The following is an 18000-nucleotide window of genomic DNA, read 5'->3' as shown; positions in this document are numbered from 1 at the left end:
AGGTGGGAATTTGCAAGATCCCGTAGGAAACATAATAGCCCTGAAGAACAATTCACAAGAAGGATGGATGGGTTGCGGGCGGATGGATATAAGGGAGTATCAAAAGCGACACGACGAAATGAAGAGAGAGAAAAAGAATAACGGCACCAGGCTACGCCGGACAACCAAAACATGTGCATGCGTGAGGTATTCACAGCACTAGTCAGCAAGAAGGATAAAACCACGCCAAAAGTAGAATCAGAAAGGCAGGAAACAAACAAGGGTCGTCTCAGTCAAGCGTTGCACATCATCTATAGCTGATGGAGGCAAAAAAAATAGTATGTCAAAAAATTTCAAAGAACCTAGGAGATCACACGGGCAGTTTGGGGCCGCATGAGATCTTCACTAGCTTGCTTGGACAGAGTGCCGGTCTCGGTTTGCTGGTCGTCCATGCTCTCAGTCTCATGGGCGTGCTCATCATCATCCTCCACAATGCGAGTGGGGATCTCACCCGGTCCGTATTGCTGGCTGGATCGCTCAGGGAATGTCGAGCTGCTGACCATGGACATGGAGGTGCTGGAGCGGTTGTGAACCAGGTCGGGGGTGGGAGGGATGCTGGAGTGGCGGTTGTCCGGGTGAAGCGAGTTGTTGTCGAGGTCGCTCACTTCGCTGGTGGCGCGGGTGGTACGGCCATCCTCATACTCTGAGCCCAGACGGGGGGAACCGTTCTGGTGGAGCTTGGAGGAAGCCTCGGCAGACTCCTCATCTTCGGCATCCTGGGCGAGGTGGAGGCCCTCGACGGCGGCGGCGCACTGTTCACTAATGCTACGGATAATGTCCGCAATAGCGTCCGTCTTATCGCGTAGGTAACGGTCTGCAACGTCGGTGACGCTCAGACGAGCAAGGGTTTTGTGGTCCTTGCCGAGGTTCAGCAAGTGCTGCTCGAGATCGGGGTTCATTTGATTTACCGAAGCCTTATTTGAGACCTTGTTCTCCTTGCTTGACTCCTTCACAGACTCTGCACTAGCACGCTCATCGGTGCGCTCCTCAGGAGCGTCTTCGTAACCCTGCTCGACCATCTCAGTAATCTCAGAGCTGCTACCAATGGAGCGAACAATGTGCTCCATGTGGTGGCTCTTGCCGTTGATGAGGCTGCGCAGGTGCAGGACCACACGCTGGGCCTCTTCGCGCTCGCGGGAGAGGGTGGAGTTAGTGTGGGTGAGAGCAGAGATCTCCTTTTGGTTGCGCTTGCGCTCACGCTCGAGCTCCTCGGCAATCTCCTGCTGGAGAACGAGGGCCTCGAGGGCGTCATCGCGCTGCTTCTCAGTGCCAGACAGACGGAGAGTAAGACGAGCGACATCATCCTTCTGCTGATCAATGAGACCAGTAAGGCGGCGGTTCTCCCGCTTGTGGTTCTCGATCTTGACCTTAAGCTCAGAAGTCTCCTTGGTGAGCTGCTCGGCAAAGGCCTGGAACTTGAGGAACTGCTGCTTCCAGGTCTCGAGTTCCTCGACCAGGAAGTTGTTGCGCTTGGTAACCTTGCTGAGCTCCGTGTCCATTCTGCCCTTGAGGTTGATGAAGTCCTGCCAGGCCTCCATTGCGTCACGAGAGTACTGGTTGCGCTCACGGACAATCTCGTTGAGGTGGCGCATCGAGACCTTGGTCATGAGGGGCTTCTTGACGGATCCGCCGAAGATGGCCTTCATGCCAGTGTTGCGGCCGAGCTTCTCACAGACGTGGTCCATGACACTCATAACGGCATCCTGGTTCCACCAATTGGGCTCCTGGACACTTTCAACCTCACCGCGCATGACGATGATTTGACCGGCAGGGATCAGCTTGCCGCCAGCGTAAGCCGAACGCAGGTGAGTGGGGACACCCGAGGGTGAAACATCGCCGTTCAGAGCCTGGGTCAGGCGGTTGATGAACTTGGTGCGCTGGCCCTGGTTGAGGACATTGGGCGGGCTGGAAGTCAAAACGAAGTTACGGTCCAGGTCGACGACAAGAGCATCAGAGGGGGCGTTGAAGAGAGTGCGGCACTCGGCAGTGATACCCAGAATGTAAGGACCGGGTTCCTGGACGAGCTCCTTCACGTGGCGGGCGTGCACCACAGGGACATACAGACCGCTCCACTCGTAGACGCGAACGCAGTAGCGAATGGTCTCGGCGGCGGCAGTCAACATGGCTGCGTAGTGAGAAACAAAGATGACACGGCGAGTAGGCGACACGGCGGCCTCAATCACGCCGACAATGTTGGGAATTGACAGGCAGTTGAAAAGGGGCCACATGGCGAAATTCTGGAAGCCGGTCGGGGATGAGGGGAATTGATAGCAGAGAGCGTAATCCTTCATGTCGATGCGGACCAGATCGTTCAGGCGGGGAGCAGGGAAGCTCAGAATGCGGGAAACCTCCTCGGCGTGGAAGAGGTTGGTGGCCTTGTTCCAGTGAATCCACATACCACGGAGGTAGTCACCTAGCAGGTCGTAGAGGGGATAGCGAGAAAGGAAACTCAAGCAGTAGGGGATCCAGTAGGTCTCGTCGGGGTTATCGTAGAAGTCCGGCTCCGTCTTCTTGCGAAGTTCACGAATTGTCTCGGCGCGCTTCTCATCGGCACGGGACCAGACGCGCAGCGCGATACCGTACAGAGTGTGAGAAGAGTCCTGCTGGAGGACGAAGGCGTGGTGGGCACAGTGAGGCTGGCTCTTGCCGGTGCAAATCTCGACATCGTGGGGGAAGCATGCCTACATTCCAGTCAGTTAACCTTAATTCATATAATACCACCTCTCACCTCGGTGATTGTAAGTGGGGTTGCTCACCCTCATGGCCGAGTGCAGGGCTCGAGCAATCTCATTATCCTGCTCCAATCGGGGGCTGCTGCCCAGAATCTCTGGCAACCAGAATTGACCGACGGCGCCCTTCATGTGGCCAATCTTTCCCTGGTCTGGGGCGGGAGCCTTGACCCATTGCGAGGGTTCACGGCCAACACCGCATACCATGTAGGCATGAGTGAGAGTCTTGGGGGTCCGTTGGGCGGGTTTGATGTTGAGAGTTGAAGGAATGGGTTGGGTGATGCGAGAGTGCAAGGATGAGGTGCGACTGGGGACGACCAGCGAATTTTCCCCCTCGCCGCGAGTCGCCGGGCGATCCCTGGTGGCCGGGCGGGTAAAGGACGAGTGATCTCTCAGAGAGTGTCCCATATTTGCGGAATGTGTATAGTGTTGCGGTTATATATCTTGTTGATATTGGTCGAAGTAGTCGACAAAGCTAGAGCTAGAGCTAAAGCTGGAGCTGAAACCAGAGCTGAAGCTGAAACTGAAGCTGAAGCGTCGGAGGTAGGCGGGTAAAAGAATGAGGGATATACCGTATACAGATGGGATGTATAGGGAGAGACGCCGCGTAAGACTCCAATTGAACCAATTTAGTGTGTACCCGAGGCCATGGAAACCAAAGGTGAACCACGATTGGGGGGGGGTGGGTTAGAGGTTGAGAGGGTTGAAGGAGAGGAAGAGGAGGAGAGAGGAAGGAAACAGGAGTAAAGTTTGAAGACGGAGTAATTCAAGTCGAGCGAGTATCAGGGGGGGGGGAGAGAAGAATAGGAGAAAGTTGGCGGGTCTCCGATGTACCCAGCAGTCCCAGTCGGTGCTAAAGTACAGGGTGATGGTCCAAAGGGGGTTCGTCGGAGGGGAACACACCAATAGCATCTCGTATCAAGTATCCACTTCGGACCCGGTTTAATTTCATTGGGATTTATTGGGGGTTTTTTTATTATTATAATACAAATAATAGAATAATCATAATAATCAGAAGAAGGAGATTTGATTTAGCATCAGATGTGATTTCACTTTGGTTGTCTGTATGAGTATCGTCTACTATAGTTACTCTACTCTACTCTACTCAGTCACTGTATGCTGACCGCTCCCACCACCTCGACAGGTCAGATTACTCCCAACAGAGTTCTAGATACACCAGTTTCAACTTTGAAAACCGCTCGCCACTGGAGACCTCGTTCTCGGGCAAGGCGTGGTGTGACCCTGCGCTCTATGCTTATCCTTATGCCATACAACCTCTCCTCGTGTCTCGCCTGCGACCTGCGAGGAGCAACCAGCAAAATACCACACAATGCACAATGCTCATTGTGAAGCATCCCAGCCCTACCCATTCTCCCGTCACCCAGAATAGGGAAATCAAGAATCAGGAATCAATAGTCGAATCCCAATCTTGCGCCCATCTCTACCCTGCTTTGCTTGCTTTGCAATATTCAATACTCACGGTCGAGGCCGATCGGAGTGCAGAGCCGATCGAGACCCATTCCATTCCATTGATTGAGAAGCGAACCTGTCAGCGGCCCAAGGCCCCGTCCATCTCCCCCTGGCCACGGTTCCAAGCAGTTCCTTGGTTCCTGGGGCCGAAGCTTCTCCCATGGCTCTCTGTTCTTGTCTTCCCGTGTCGAGCCTCAGCTGCACTGTGACTGGTCTTTACCCCTGGGCCCAAAACCCATCCGGACCCACGTCCGAGATTTGAATTTGACATTTTACCTTCGACCGGTTTCGATCGTTGGTTCTGGTGGTCTGTGCCGTCCCCCTGGGATGCACCACATGCACTGGCACAAATATATGACTGACTGGGCGCGTTCTTTCATCCCTGCTCAATGCCTTCCCTTCTTCTCCATGTTTCATGTTTCATCTTCTCGCGTTGCGGCATTTCCGAATACTCCGAGAAGGGCCCCTCTGCGACAGTATCCTCCGTAACTTTCTTTCTGTTCTGCTTCCACTCTGCTGTCCGTCACCTCCCGCGGACTCCACCGGTGTCAAAATCTACCGAACCAACTCAGGAAGTTCATAACGGAGATCCCACTTCCATCCATCGGTCCAATCCCCTCATTCGTGTTGATAGCCAGCGTGCTAGCCAACCTTGGGAACCTGATCTCATTTTTGCCTTCTGTCCTTCCTTCGCGTGCGACGTGCGAGAAGAAGAAAAATCCCCGACATGCAAAATTCCCTCCCAGAAACCCTGTAATCCGAACCTATGCAGTGCAGCTTAGATTAACTATCCACCACCGAACCCATCCCGATACGTAGTACCGATCTTGGACCCAGACCCAGTAATCACAGATGCTCCAGCAGGGATCGAGGCTGGAACACGATGATCGCACCAGTTCGTTCCGCAGGGACCACCCCGGTAGCGTACCGCGCTTCTCAGCGATACTAGGCTAGGGCGATGCAGTTTCCCCCTCGTAGCTGCAGGACAGAGGCGACGCACTGATCCATCGGTAGAAATCCGGTCATCAATGTGTCGTGCCGGAGCACCTAGCGGATGGAGGTAGGATCCGTAACATCTCCCCCAGTCTTCCTTGCTCTGGAGCTATGCTCGTTCCGGCCATCAGAGCTGCCGATCAACATCCCCATTTCGGTCCAGTGTTTCGCCTCGGTGGACTGACCCACTGCCCAGCTTCCTCCGTACCTCGATTGTGCTCCACTTGTTCGGTACCTGTAGCTGTGTAGCCGGTACGTCGGATAATGCTGTCTCTCCGCGTTGGGTAATGTATCCGTGACTCGTGGGCATGTATTCTTATGTTAGCCCCCACTTCCTGCGTGAGATAGATCGAGGTACGGAGTAGCAGAGCTGGCTCTATGCGTGCATCATTTGCCACCTTAGCAGCTGGTACTACATATGTAGCTTAGAAAAATCTATCTTGGAGAATTTGATAACATCTATGGTTAAGGGCATGCCAGTGCCCAGGTATATTACTAGTACGTTCCAGGAGGGCTCGTCTTGCCCGCGAGCTCAGGCTGTCGGGCGTGTTCAAGTCCGATTCGAATTGCGCCCAGTCCCCAAAGTATCCATGGATATATTCAATTTCAAGTTGGAGCCACTAGACCCCTTGAACCTTCAACTTGAAGTTGCTAGTGGAAGCCCTGGAGGTCCTGCCCACTGCAGGTGATACTGAATACTACCAGTCACAGTAGCCCTAGAATAGTACTAGTACTACCTACTTAATAGGTAGGTAGTAGGTAGGTAGTAGGTAGGTACGCGAACAGTAGGAAAAACGTTCAAGTTGGAATCTTGGAAGTTGATCCATGATCCATGGGTACTAGGTACCTTCATAAAATCATGATATGAACCTTCAACTGCAGGTGACAGCCTACTAGCACTACTAGTAGGTTCCTGAGACAGCCCTGGAGCTCCAACTTCAACTTGAAGTTGGGTTGAAGCCTTCCAAGATAAGTACCTACCTAGCTACAAGTATATTTTGAGTACTCTGTACTAGCCAGACGTACAATGGACAATGACGGTGGGGTATTGTTCTCCTACTAATCAAATATTCATACAAAAACCTTGGACTCGCACCAGGTCCCGCTCATCTAAAGACATAAATCATTCCCGCCCGATCCACACTCACGATCATCCCATACGGCTGTCGCAACACAGCCACATCCTGTATAATATCAAGATGGCTCTTGAGAAGCATTTGCTGCTGCAGGCTAATCACCGTACTGCGCGGGGGTCGCGGTCCAGCCCCCTTCTTGCCAGCCGCACTCGCCCCGCTACCACTAGAAGTGGAAGGGATTTGCTCCGTCGTCACCACGAGGTTGGGGATAGGCTGAGACACCTCATATCGAGGCCGAGTACTTGTCCCATTCCCATCAGACACATTGTCCAGGCCGCTCACAATCATCGAGTGCTCAATACGTGCCAGGTCCCAAAAGCGGATCTTTCGATCACACCCCGCGGACACAATGAACCCGCACTTACTGGACCCCTTGTCATTCTCGGGGACGTTGAGACCAGAGGTAAAGATCCATGTGCCCTGTCGATCTCCAGGGGTGTTGTTTGATGGAAGTGTAGGGTCCTTGCTGCTCTCTGGGCCTACTGGGCCAGGTTGACTGGTCGCGAAGCGACTCAACATACCTTCCGGTCGGTCTTCGTCAACAGGCCATGGTTCCACGCCTCGGAGGTTGAACCGGCGTGGTCGAGCGTTGGCCCCCTTAGAGCTACGCTGTCCAGTCCCGTTCGAGGTGCTTTCGTTCGTGCTGAGAGGAGTCGACTGGAAGACTTCACGACAGCAGAACTTTTCGATATCCCAGGTAGTGATCTCGTTGCCCTGGCTGCCGCTACTGGATACACAGACCCAGCGTCCGCGAGCTTTCGTTGGGTGAAGTTGGATCCGTTGAATCGATCCCCAGCCTGGTAGCCCCCACGCCTTTAGGCGTACGCGGAATCGAAGGTCCCACAGGTCTAGAATCCCATGAGTTGTGCCCACCAGGAGCCAGGTGTGCCGCCTGTCGCAACAAAAAGTTGTAGGTGTTCCGTGATGGACGGGGTTTTCCAAAGTAAAGATTGGTAGCATGGTTTTCATGTCGATTGCCAAGACCCGACAAGTGTTCGTGGCGACAAGCAAAGTTGATTTTCCCTCATCCCGGAAATGTTCTATCCACACCGCATATTCAGGTGTCCCGTTGTCGGCCATGGGAAGTTGGTATTCGCGAACTAGCTGGAGTTTTCCATATCGAGCAGATTCATGGACCTTTTGGTAGTCCACCTTGACAGCGTGAATGCTACCATCGGTTGCAGCACTGATAAATGTGTAAGTATTCTCAACAAACGTCAGCGCTTTAACGCGGGATCCCGGAGCGTGACGATATGTTTGACGCGATCTTGGAGTCAGGTTCCTCTCCAGCCGAGTGGTGTCCCAGATTTTGACTGTGCTGTCATCGGACGCAGTGACAAAAAACGAGTGATCAGGGGGAATGGCAATGCGGTTGACCGGTCCACTATGTTCACCAAAGGTTGCTACAAGGTTTCCCTCAGGTCTCCAAATGCTTCCGGGATCTTGCGTACCGGGCTTGCGAATTGGTAGTCGAGAGTCCAACTCCTTAACATACGGGCCCAGATCGAACAAATCAGTTGGATAGTTCTCGGCAAAAACATTATCCAGTAGTTGCAAAACGACCGGGTCGTCTCCCGTATAAGAATGGCTGGTATGATATTGCCGTGACGGGGTTTGTGTTCTTTTTTGCTCGTAAGCTTGTGTGAGGGCCGATTGTTGTTGCGGGATACCTGCTCTCTGAATTGGAGCATCGACTTTTCCAAATGCGTTTGCTGAGCTTGTGCTGGTTTCGGCATACGCCTTGGAGGTCTCATGGCGACCAAGAAGATTGATGGCACTGGACTTTCTCTGAACTCGGTCCCCGACGCCCCGCAATGAAAGGGTGTCTGTATGAGTAGGAGTTGTCGAGGTGCTATCCTGGCCAGAACTGAGGCGGCGATCGACGCCATTTCGATCAAGGTCTGAGCTTGGCGGAGACAGTGGACGAGACCCGGGACCTGCGGCAGGAGAGGATGCGATGGGCGATGACGCTGACGACTCTGTACCGGCTTGATCTGAGCGTCTAGGATGCGGGCGCTGTACCTCCCTATGAAGATTGCTCCTGGCCCGAATGTGTCTGCGGTGAGCGCTAGGGGACTGCTCAATTGTCGTTGAAGCGTCAAGTAAAGCGTCGGCGATGGTTCGCGGTTTCGTGTCCTCTGGAGTAGGGGTCTCACTTCTGTCTACGGAGACATTTCTCGGCTTTTCATTGAGATGCTTGTCAAAAAATACCGTTTGAGGGGCGACCTCATTTTGTGACAAACTGATAATTTCACCCAATGAGGGAGGATCAGCCTCGGCTTCTCTGCTTTGTCGCAGGGATACTCTCCAAATATAATCCTTTAGTGCAATGAGCTTAAGCTCATCTTCCGAGCCCATCCCAAGGTTTCGCAGTCGAGACAGCCATTGCTCATCTTCGTCGTTCTTATTTTGTGAGCTCAAGCTAAATGTAGAACTTTGTCCTATGCGAGGGCTATGCCCATCCGACAGACCAAATGGGTTGGCTGACTTCCAGAAAACTCCTCTATCAGTCTTGGAAGCCCAATGAAAAGCAACCTCGTAGATATTTCTTGAGATCGGACGCTTGAGAGCACCAAGAAACTCTGCCTCGGAAAATTCGATGACCTTCACCTTGAGGAAAGGGCGGACGAGAGGCGTCAAAATGGAATGAATGTCCGCGATAGTGAAATATTTGGCAGACTTGACAATCAGTTGCACAGCAGCCTCACGGATCCAGACATTAGGATGGACTAGGAAACCGACAGTAACGTGGAGAAGCTCCCATGTCGTCGTTTTTTGGAACAATCCCAATTCAGCCATGGCTGCAAGCGACCGGAGTACCTTTTCCACGACAAATTCTTCTGGCTCAGTCATGGACTGTACCATAAGAGGTAAAATATATTGCTCTAAGCTGATAGTCCCCACGTACGCGGCGACACCAACAACCGCCTCAAAGAAAGCGCATTTCAAAATCCAGTCCCGATCGTTCAAGTAAGTATTGAGATGGCTCAGGATAACCTCATTCGATTTCAAGTTTCCGAAAAACACGCAGAGACTGGACACGGACCCTAGGAATGCCCGGCGAACCGATGGATCTGCGTCCGTCAGGAGAGCCTTGGTATGAAACTCAAAGTATTCTAGAAGATCATTGCGAGCCACATCGTAGAGGTTATGGAATGTCGCATCTTCGGTCCAACGAGGTTCGAAACCAACGGGAATGAGTGCGGTAAGACGAGTATCCGAGCGCAATGCTTGGATGATGTCCAAGAGTTTCAACGAAGAATGCGCCAGGGACGCGATGCAAGAGGCATACGCGGAGCGAACCACCGGACTAGGGTTGTGCTTGGAAGTTACAACAAGAGGTTGCAACCTTGGGAAAATATACTCGGAAAACAGGTAAGCATTCACGGGAGAGACTTCGTGGACCATTTCGAGAAGCTGTGCCAGCGTTCGAATCGCTGCCACCTTCACAGAATCGGTCTTATCAGTGAGAAGAAGCATGATGTAGGGAAGAACACGGTCGAGTTTGGCCTCATCCGATAACCTTTCTGCAAAGGCTAGAAGTATATCGCAAGCCTTGATCCGAGCAGAGGCCTTGGCCGTTGTCCGTAGATTGGAAACAACAAGAGTCAAAAATATCAAAACACCTTCATCTGATTGCGATTTCGTTTGCGGGTTGGACGTCGTGGTTTCACCATCTGGGAGATCGAGCTTGACGGGAAGTACATTTCCCGTCAACCGATAGACGCTCTTATTGGAAACATCCTGGGGAGTCCGGGCCGCAGGACCAAGAAAGTAGGATATTTTGTCAAAGTCAAGACAAACCCTTTCTATCCGGTCATCAGTTTCCCCCCGATTGGTCGATTCGGCATCCACCTTGTTCCTTCCTGATGATGGGTCGGTCATGAGAGACATGTATTGGTGAAGGAAGCTGTAAAAGTATTCGGGAAAAGCTTTATTTTTCCAGAAGTTTAGATATTCATCGGCAGAATATCGAGACTCTGGATCCAGTTGAATCATATGTAGAATGAGTTCTCGGATGTCCGGGTCCTCAATTTTCATCAACTGACTCAACTCTGGGCTGTATTCACCCTTGCGGTATTTGTACATTTGGCTGAGAGTGAAGATGGGCGACTCAAGAAAGAGCTCTGCAATGACGCAGCCGGCACTGAAAATGTCCATTGCCCAGTTAACATTGCGGCTACCTTCCTCTTCTCCAGCCTCAAGAAACCTTTCAGGGGCCAGATAGCATGTTCGTCGGCCTGATATATCAAAGAAAAAAGAAAAGTCGGCAGGGTTATCTTCGGGGAGGAAAGTTGGCTTGAACGAGGAAGAAAAATCAGAAAGGTAGAGCCAATTCCATGAAGTGACCAAGATGTTCTCGGTTTTAATATCACCGTGGAAGACATCCAAAGAATGACAATCACGCAAAGCGCACAACAGTTGAAATGCGATCCATTTCTTCTCGATGTCTTCGAGGAATGGCCGTGTACTGTAGACCTGTAAGCACGCGTATTTTCAAAGTTGCGGTATACGAAGGGAGCCGAACCTCATACGATCATATAGAGAGCTGTGGACATATTGGCGAACCAGATAACCACCATTACCGGTTTCCAGTATTCGCTCATAGCTCAACGCATTTGGCACATCAGTCAAGAGCTTGCGTTCCCCTGCGGATGATGCTAATTAGTTCCGATCGAAAGACTTTCAAAGACACTATGACGCACGAGCGATAGCTTTCACATAACTCTCCAACTCCATTGTCGGATATGGCTTCATGATCACCTTGACGAATACAAGGCCATTCTGCTGCCTGGCGCGGATGCTCTTCATAAACCGGCCACCGCCCATGGACCTCTCATACACCAGGTCCGAAAGTTCGGGAACATCTATCCCTGCCGACCCCGCGGACAGGGTTGTGATGGAGTAGCCTTGACCCATGATGTATGAACCGCATCTCCCTGGGCTGGAGATAATGGAAGTGGAAGTGGCAGACCGGTTGTTGATACGTCGGCGGTCTATCGGTGCCACGTGATGTCATATTGGGGTTGGGCGGTCAGGCGCGTCCGAACATGGCATACACGGATGATGCCATGACATCTAAACAACAAAGGTGTGAATATTGTTTGTGCCACTATTTTTTTCGACTGTTGTCCATATCGCAATATTCTATTACATACAATGCCTGCTCGCTCCTAACTTGAACCCCGCTACCTGGCGTGGGACGTGCACAAGAGACGTTAAAGGGGGATAAGCCACAGTCTCGAAGATATCGCACAATCCCACTAAGTGCTTGGCATAATCTGTATTCCCTTCAGAGACGAGATATCTGGTATATGACACTGAAACTGCCTGACTACAGATTTGTTGATAATGATTCTAATTTCCCTTCTTCGCCAGTGAGTTAACACTCCGCTGCCATGTCGATGATGGAGTATCCCGATACGATGGATCACATCGAGATCCCCATCATCGAGACGGAAGAATCCCTTTTTGAAGTGATGCCAAAGTTATCCAGGTATGAACTTCTTGCTCGAAGCTATCCGGCTTTTGTCTAATGCCTGTCGTAGCTTCATTTCTATGGCCGTTGGGGATATCGAATATTCCTTCGAGCAGATGAGATTCGGTGCCCGAGGCCATCGCCTGAGGCAGTTAATCCATGCACTCGCTCAAGATAGCCACAACCCATTCATCATAGTCGCTCTGATGTAAGACCTGATTTTCTTTCTCAACGCGGAAGATCGGATTGCTGAATAAAAACTATCCAAGGATTTTGAAATGGAACTTTAGTAACGCCACCGATGATGACTGGGGTTTAAATGAAAGTCGAGGGGCCGCCTGTGAGTTTGTTGCCTGGCAATTCCTGTGTCATCTCAACCAGCGTGAGACGATTGAATTCTTGCTCGAGGAATTACCTCTTCCCCGCCGCAATTCGACGAATCTTTTCGAAGTCGAACGTGGAAATCGAGGATTCGTCCCTGCAGGTGACCCGGAGACGACACCACTACTCTCGGGATCCTCAACCCCTATCAAGTCGACTACACCTGGGAAGCAGCCCCGAGAACGCGATAGGAATGGAGAGCCCCACGAAGGCCCACATGGCCGTCAACCAGAGCGCATTGATATTTTACCATACTCGCAATTCTTTGGATTGAATGCATTGGAGATTGCCACAGTTGCTCAAGCAAAGATGTTCCTCAGCCAGCGCGTGGTTCAACGCGTTGTCAATGACATCTGGAACGGGCGGATAGTCTTCTGGGATTCTCTCACAGTGCATTCGAAGAAGAAGCCCCAGCTCTTTAATAGGAAGTAAGTGACCGTGGAAAACAAGGGGAAAAAGAGAGAGAGAGAAGAGAGAGAGAGAAATTCTGATTGGTCCATGAAGAACCGCCGATCCGTACTCTCGTCTGAGAGTTCCCGTTTATCGAAAGATGTTTGAGGCTGCATTTTTCCTCTCATTTTTGCTTCTTTACTATTCGGTGCTTGTGGAACGAAATCAGACAAGGGTTGGATTTTTTGAAGCGCTGATGGATGTTTGGATTGCCGCCTTTGCTTACGATGAACTCAGCGGGCTCGTCGATGCAGGTGTGTTGTTCTACCAGATGGACTTCTGGAGCCTCTGGAATCTTGGCATCATCGGGGTAGGCTTTGCTTTCATCATAGCCCGTGAGTTGAGTCATTCAGTCTGCCTCGTGCCTTAATGAGGAATTTACAGGGTAAGAAGCTAAAAAAGAGACGATTCAGGAGCCATCGGGCTAGCCAGGGGTGACAACTACATTCTGAATTTCTCATTTGACATTCTTTCCCTCGAGGCACTTTTTCTTGTGCCAAGGTATGGCCTTCTGCATCACTGGTGCGCATGAAGAACTAGACCTGACGCAGGCACAGGATCTGCTCGCTCGTGAGCCTGAATTCATACTTCGGCAGCCTAGTGAGTGGAGACACGCCCTAACATACCTTGCCCCATTAATCGCTCCAGCTAACCGGTCTTGATTAGATTCCCGTACTTAAGGAAATGGTACTGCATACACTGAAATCCGCCAGAGAGCTCAAGGCTGACTTGACCGTAGACGAAGGCGTTTTTTAGATTTATGCCGGTGGTGATGGTCTTGTATATCGGTAAGAGCGGCGCAGACACAGCCCCTTCTGTAGACTGAGACATCCTCTAACAGATGTGGGCGGATGGCTACAGGGTTCTTGACGACATTTACCATGCTTGCGCGTGACCGTCTGTCACTGAAGGAAATGTCAGAGATGTTGGTGAAAGTTTTCTTTGGGTACGGCAGTGAATATTCTTTGTTTTCGACCGCTTCTAGCTGCTAACCGTGCGAGGCAGATCGGGTTCACTTGGACTAGTAGGTGTTCTAACGATTATCTGACCTGGACTAATGGTGGCTGAATCGATTCGCTCACAGGACAGCGCGTTTGAAGTAAGTCTCTGCACTATGCAGCGGTCCTGCAGGACGAAACCCCCAATCCATGTCTCTTGGCAAAATGGTTGGCTATCGGAACAAGTTGACTGACGCGCTAATGTCTAGATCTCCCCGATCTTCGGCTATGGCTTGATGTGAGTTCCCTATGATTTGGTTGCGCCACCCGCAAGGAAATAAGTCACAACAAACTGCAGCTGCGGTTCTTGCATTCCCGTTTGGTCACGTTATACGTGCGAAGAGAATGGGTTGCAGTAGCACCAAAATCCCCGCAATAACTGCCACATATCCTAAAGGGCACTTGCATTTGAACTAGACTGACCATGATCATGACTGCAGGTTGATTTTCGTTTCGATGACCAACATCTTGCTTCTCTCCTCACTGATTAGCTTGATGAGCATGAGTCTTGAAGGGGTAAGCTCCCCCAGAATTGGCCTTATTGTTGTTCATAGCGACCGATGTTAATAAATATACTCATCTAGGTGATGCTGCATGCCAGAGAGGAATACCTTTTCCAGTTAGTATCTCAGACACCCTGAATGAATCAAGGCTGTGCCACGCCCGTCCGAGGGGCGCATTGACTGATTCTTTTTCAGACTATCCATCTATGTGTTGGAAAGCAGTAATTCCCGACGTTTGACGTATTTCATGCCGCCCCTGGTAAGTTAGCGCCGCCTTCCGTCGATGCAAAGGACTTCTGTTTGGGTTCCAGAAAGATCATTATCCCGCTTACCGGTGACAGAATCTTATCCCGCTGCTCTGTATTCGCCCCATGAGGTTGCTTTTGTCTGCGGAGGTGGTTCGCCGGGTTCGCATCGTTCTCTCCCGAGCAACCCATCTGCCATTTGTGATGCTTATCTGGATGTACGAGTCAAGTCGTCGACATCTCTCATCGCCATCAACCGGTCGGTTGCCGCCGACATCGTCACAAGAACATGGTACTTCTGTTGTCGAGCCCAGTGTGTCTAAATGCCTGGACCCACTGCACCCTTCTGTAGTCGAAACATGTCGCCTGGGCCTGGGAAATGAGCAAATGCATGTGGATCGACACGACAGGCAGGAACCAAACCCCGCGCGGCCCGGACAGGCACAGGCACAGGCACAGGCACAGGCACAGGCACAGGCACAGACAGATCAGATCACGGAGATGATCGCATCCATAGAACGGCTTCGAGTTCAAGTGGAGCGCGCCACAGCAAAGTTAGAAGCGCAGCAGAGCAAGAATTAGACATTATAATCATGAGTTTAGGATTACAATTTTCGATTTTCAGACTAACTTTTATTTTTTCTTTTTCTCTCTGTTAATTCATTCCCCTTTGATTCCTCTAGGTCTGCATCTCCACAATGAAGGATGAAGAAAAAGGGGCAATGCAAATTCACGGAAGAGGGGCCACCTCTCCTGGCGCTTAGAGCCACGCACGTCCCCCCTGCACGTCTCGCTTTCGCTTTACGGAGTAGTAGGGTTAGTCTGCTGCAGATGTGGGTAAGTGGGGAGCCACTGTGACATCTTGTGTTCCAGCGTTAAAAAGGGTGTGATCAAGAGATCACACAGAATGGAGCTCGAGCTATGCAGGGAATTTGCTTCGGCAAAGCAGTGGTAGAAAAAAAAATAGCCACCGAAATAGCATCAATTTTCAAAAACAGCCTTGGAGATGCCAGCCGGAATATACCCTCTCAACGGCAACACTCTGCGACCTTGAAAGGAACCTGAGACTGTGGGGTTTTGGTGGAGTATCAGCCGATGGTATACATGAAATCGAACGGTTCGGAAGGGCAGACCCGTAACCAGTGAGAGTCGTGATGCCCAAAAAGGGTTGTTTATTCGGGCGTGAGATGATCGTTTCCTGAAAACGCCACGAGGTGAAGTCTATTGCAGGGGTTGTTTGCTTCAAGTTCTGGCACTTGCGGCTGTGTACACCATTGGCTTCCAGTCGCCAGTTACTATGCACCTCGCCAGTCAATTCCAAAATCATGGGCTCCCTCCAGACTTTCGTTTGGCTGTTCTTGTTGCATGGGACGCAACGCTGTTGGATGGACCAGCCCATCGGTGATTGCAGTGATTGTTAGCATCTTCTAGCACCACAGTTTACAGCCGCCGCTGTGCGGTTATTTCCAGGGGATCTGGTAATTTTAATACAAACCTTGCGGATGCCAACTTCCTGCCAACCATCTTTTGTTTTTCCTTCCCCCCCCTCGTTTTCAGATGTATAGGCCGGCGTTTTTCATTGCCTGGCCACAGAGCCAGGCGTGAAAACAAAATCATGACATCCATCCGCCCCAAAAGCCTTGATGATTTTGATTGACCTCCTTGGGCGCTAAATCTTTGGAGCAGGGATTACAGAGATTTGTACGGAGTAGACTCTGGACAGATCGAACTGGTTCCGAGCATCCCCCGGCCGTTAGTTTCCCTCCCCCCCCCCCCACTCATTTTCCCACCGCATTTGCATAGTACCCCCTCCCTTCCACTTGAAAATCTGCCTCGTCGCTCGAGGCGTGAAGCTGTTGACTCTTCACCGTGTCGACAGGCAGATTCTGCCCCAATCTTAAGCTATTCACTTCCCTCAGCCACCATTTATGCAATGTGGCTGCTTGTCACCAACAGCCCTAGATGGTGATCCTTCGTTATTTATACTCAGCACCGTCACTACCTCTAAACCCTTTGATCCCTCGATATGGACTTTCTTCAGTTGGGTTCAAGTTGATTTTGGATCTTTTCATTTGTGCATTTTGCTTTACCCGTTGGACTGTTATACTTCAGGATGCAAGCCACCATGGATCAGATAGCAGATAGCTCATCATCCATGGCACCTTCACTATCGATGGATGCATATTCTCGGGAGACATCATCTGCCTACTCATCTCCAGTTCATGCTACAGCACCTCAACCAGCACTTTCTCAACCTATCGGCTTGGGTATTATGAATTGCGGATTAGATCCTGCCTTCGACCATACCACTGGCTATCAACGTCCGATCCCTTACCCGATGTCTCCTCTTAACCAGTCGCCGAATTCGCTATCACAGACGACCGCTTTCCATAGCTCTCCCCTCCATCCTCAAGACGCCTCTAATAAAGTTTGTTTTCCCGCATACAGCGGCTTTCAGGACTGGGGTGGGTCTCAAGAAATGAGCGCATCGCCAAGCTATGGCTCGAGCTTGGAGATTCAGTCCGGGCAGGAGTTATTTCATCAAAATCCAGGATATTGGCCTGTCACGCCATGCTCAGAACCGACGAGCCCCCCGGAGGCTCTTTCTGTCAACGCGTCTGTTCCCACAAGACTGCAAATACCGGGGCAAATCCAGTTCTGTACTCTAGAATCTTCGCCTTCGGTATTGATTAGCGACGATTCCCACAACATGACTCCGATGGAGAACAACAGAAAATATCCTCTCGATTTCCAAGTCTCTTCCGTCCAGGCGGAGCCCTACCAGTTTGTTAATACCTCCAGCGAAAGTCGTGATGTAGCTCTCATTGCTTGCCCTACAGCGAAAAGAACCTCGACCAACAGATATCCTTGTCCTAAGTGCGGTAATACCTTCACGAGAAGATCAAATTGCAAACAACATGAGAAGCAACATGACCCCGAATCAAGGAAAATTTCCCGCGTCAGCTGTCCTGAATGCTCGAAGACCTTCGGAAGAAAGGGAGACTTACGGCGTCATTTTAACAACGTGAGAAGAACTGAACCGGCTGCTTTGACAAACGCTTACCCTAATTCAGAAACATCTTCATATTCGTGAACATCACTGTGAGCGATGTGGAAAAGGTTTTGCACGAGCAGAGGACCTCTTGAAGTGAGAGAGCCCCAGCCGGTTACTCTTTCAAATTACATGCACTAACTGACTCGTCTTGCCTAGCCATGTCAAAAGATGTTCAGGGATCTCAAACCACACGATTTCTTACTCTTTCGTGAAAAATCAAGATTATCGCGAATCCATGAAATTGCAGAATTAAAATTCGAAAAGCGAACAGGCAAATTCTCTGCGTTGAGCGTGTCCATCTCGGTCGCTTTGCCTATTGTGGATTTGCTGGGCAGAATTGTGCCGAGATCATCGTTCTCGTTCTTGCAATTCTAGCATGACAATGGACCTCATCACGAGAAGATTCCAGAGTCGAGTATAGCATTCGGGCAGGTCCCATTTTCTTTTGGCGTTATCTCTAGTCAACTGTACTTACCTCTGTTTTTGTCCTGTTTTTTTTTTTTGAATTTTATAGCTTCCGTT

The 18000-nt window shown here is 50.8% G+C and overlaps 4 protein-coding genes across 4 annotated transcripts; 2 read left to right on the top strand and 2 right to left on the bottom strand.

The window, feature by feature from the left end:
* Positions 1 to 341: 341 nt before the first annotated feature.
* Positions 342 to 3176, bottom strand: N7533_006331 (DENN (AEX-3) domain protein; the record flags this gene model as incomplete). The annotated part of the gene is made up of 2 exons (XM_057102981.1): positions 342 to 2720; positions 2796 to 3176. The coding sequence occupies 2 exons, from the start codon at positions 3174 to 3176 to the stop codon at positions 342 to 344; spliced, it is 2760 nt and encodes a 919-aa protein (XP_056962611.1).
* Positions 3177 to 6337: 3161 nt separating this feature from the next.
* N7533_006330 (ubiquitin-binding serine/threonine protein kinase VPS15) lies at positions 6338 to 11287 on the bottom strand (the record flags this gene model as incomplete). Its single annotated transcript, XM_057102980.1, has 3 exons — positions 6338 to 10838; positions 10896 to 11016; positions 11074 to 11287. The coding sequence occupies 3 exons, from the start codon at positions 11285 to 11287 to the stop codon at positions 6338 to 6340; spliced, it is 4836 nt and encodes a 1611-aa protein (XP_056962610.1).
* Positions 11288 to 11772: 485 nt separating this feature from the next.
* On the top strand, positions 11773 to 15005 carry N7533_006329 (uncharacterized protein; the record flags this gene model as incomplete). Its single annotated transcript, XM_057102979.1, has 16 exons — positions 11773 to 11864; positions 11917 to 12054; positions 12116 to 12655; positions 12732 to 13012; positions 13091 to 13178; positions 13235 to 13277; positions 13344 to 13364; positions 13434 to 13465; positions 13519 to 13623; positions 13683 to 13701; positions 13762 to 13776; positions 13885 to 13913; positions 14116 to 14191; positions 14260 to 14294; positions 14374 to 14437; positions 14520 to 15005. The coding sequence occupies 16 exons, from the start codon at positions 11773 to 11775 to the stop codon at positions 15003 to 15005; spliced, it is 2064 nt and encodes a 687-aa protein (XP_056962609.1).
* Positions 15006 to 16548: 1543 nt separating this feature from the next.
* Positions 16549 to 17517, top strand: N7533_006328 (uncharacterized protein; the record flags this gene model as incomplete). Its single annotated transcript, XM_057102978.1, has 1 exon — positions 16549 to 17517. One exon carries the CDS (start codon positions 16549 to 16551, stop codon positions 17515 to 17517), a length of 969 nt encoding a protein of 322 aa, XP_056962608.1.
* Positions 17518 to 18000: the final 483 nt, after the last annotated feature.

Source organism: Penicillium manginii (assembly GCF_028828005.1).
Source record: "Penicillium manginii strain IBT 31320 chromosome Unknown utg000004l:1.0-7231830.0:1.0-7236170.0, whole genome shotgun sequence".
NCBI classification, from domain to species: domain Eukaryota; kingdom Fungi; phylum Ascomycota; class Eurotiomycetes; order Eurotiales; family Aspergillaceae; genus Penicillium; species Penicillium manginii.
This window is presented reverse-complemented; position numbering and strand designations above follow the sequence as displayed.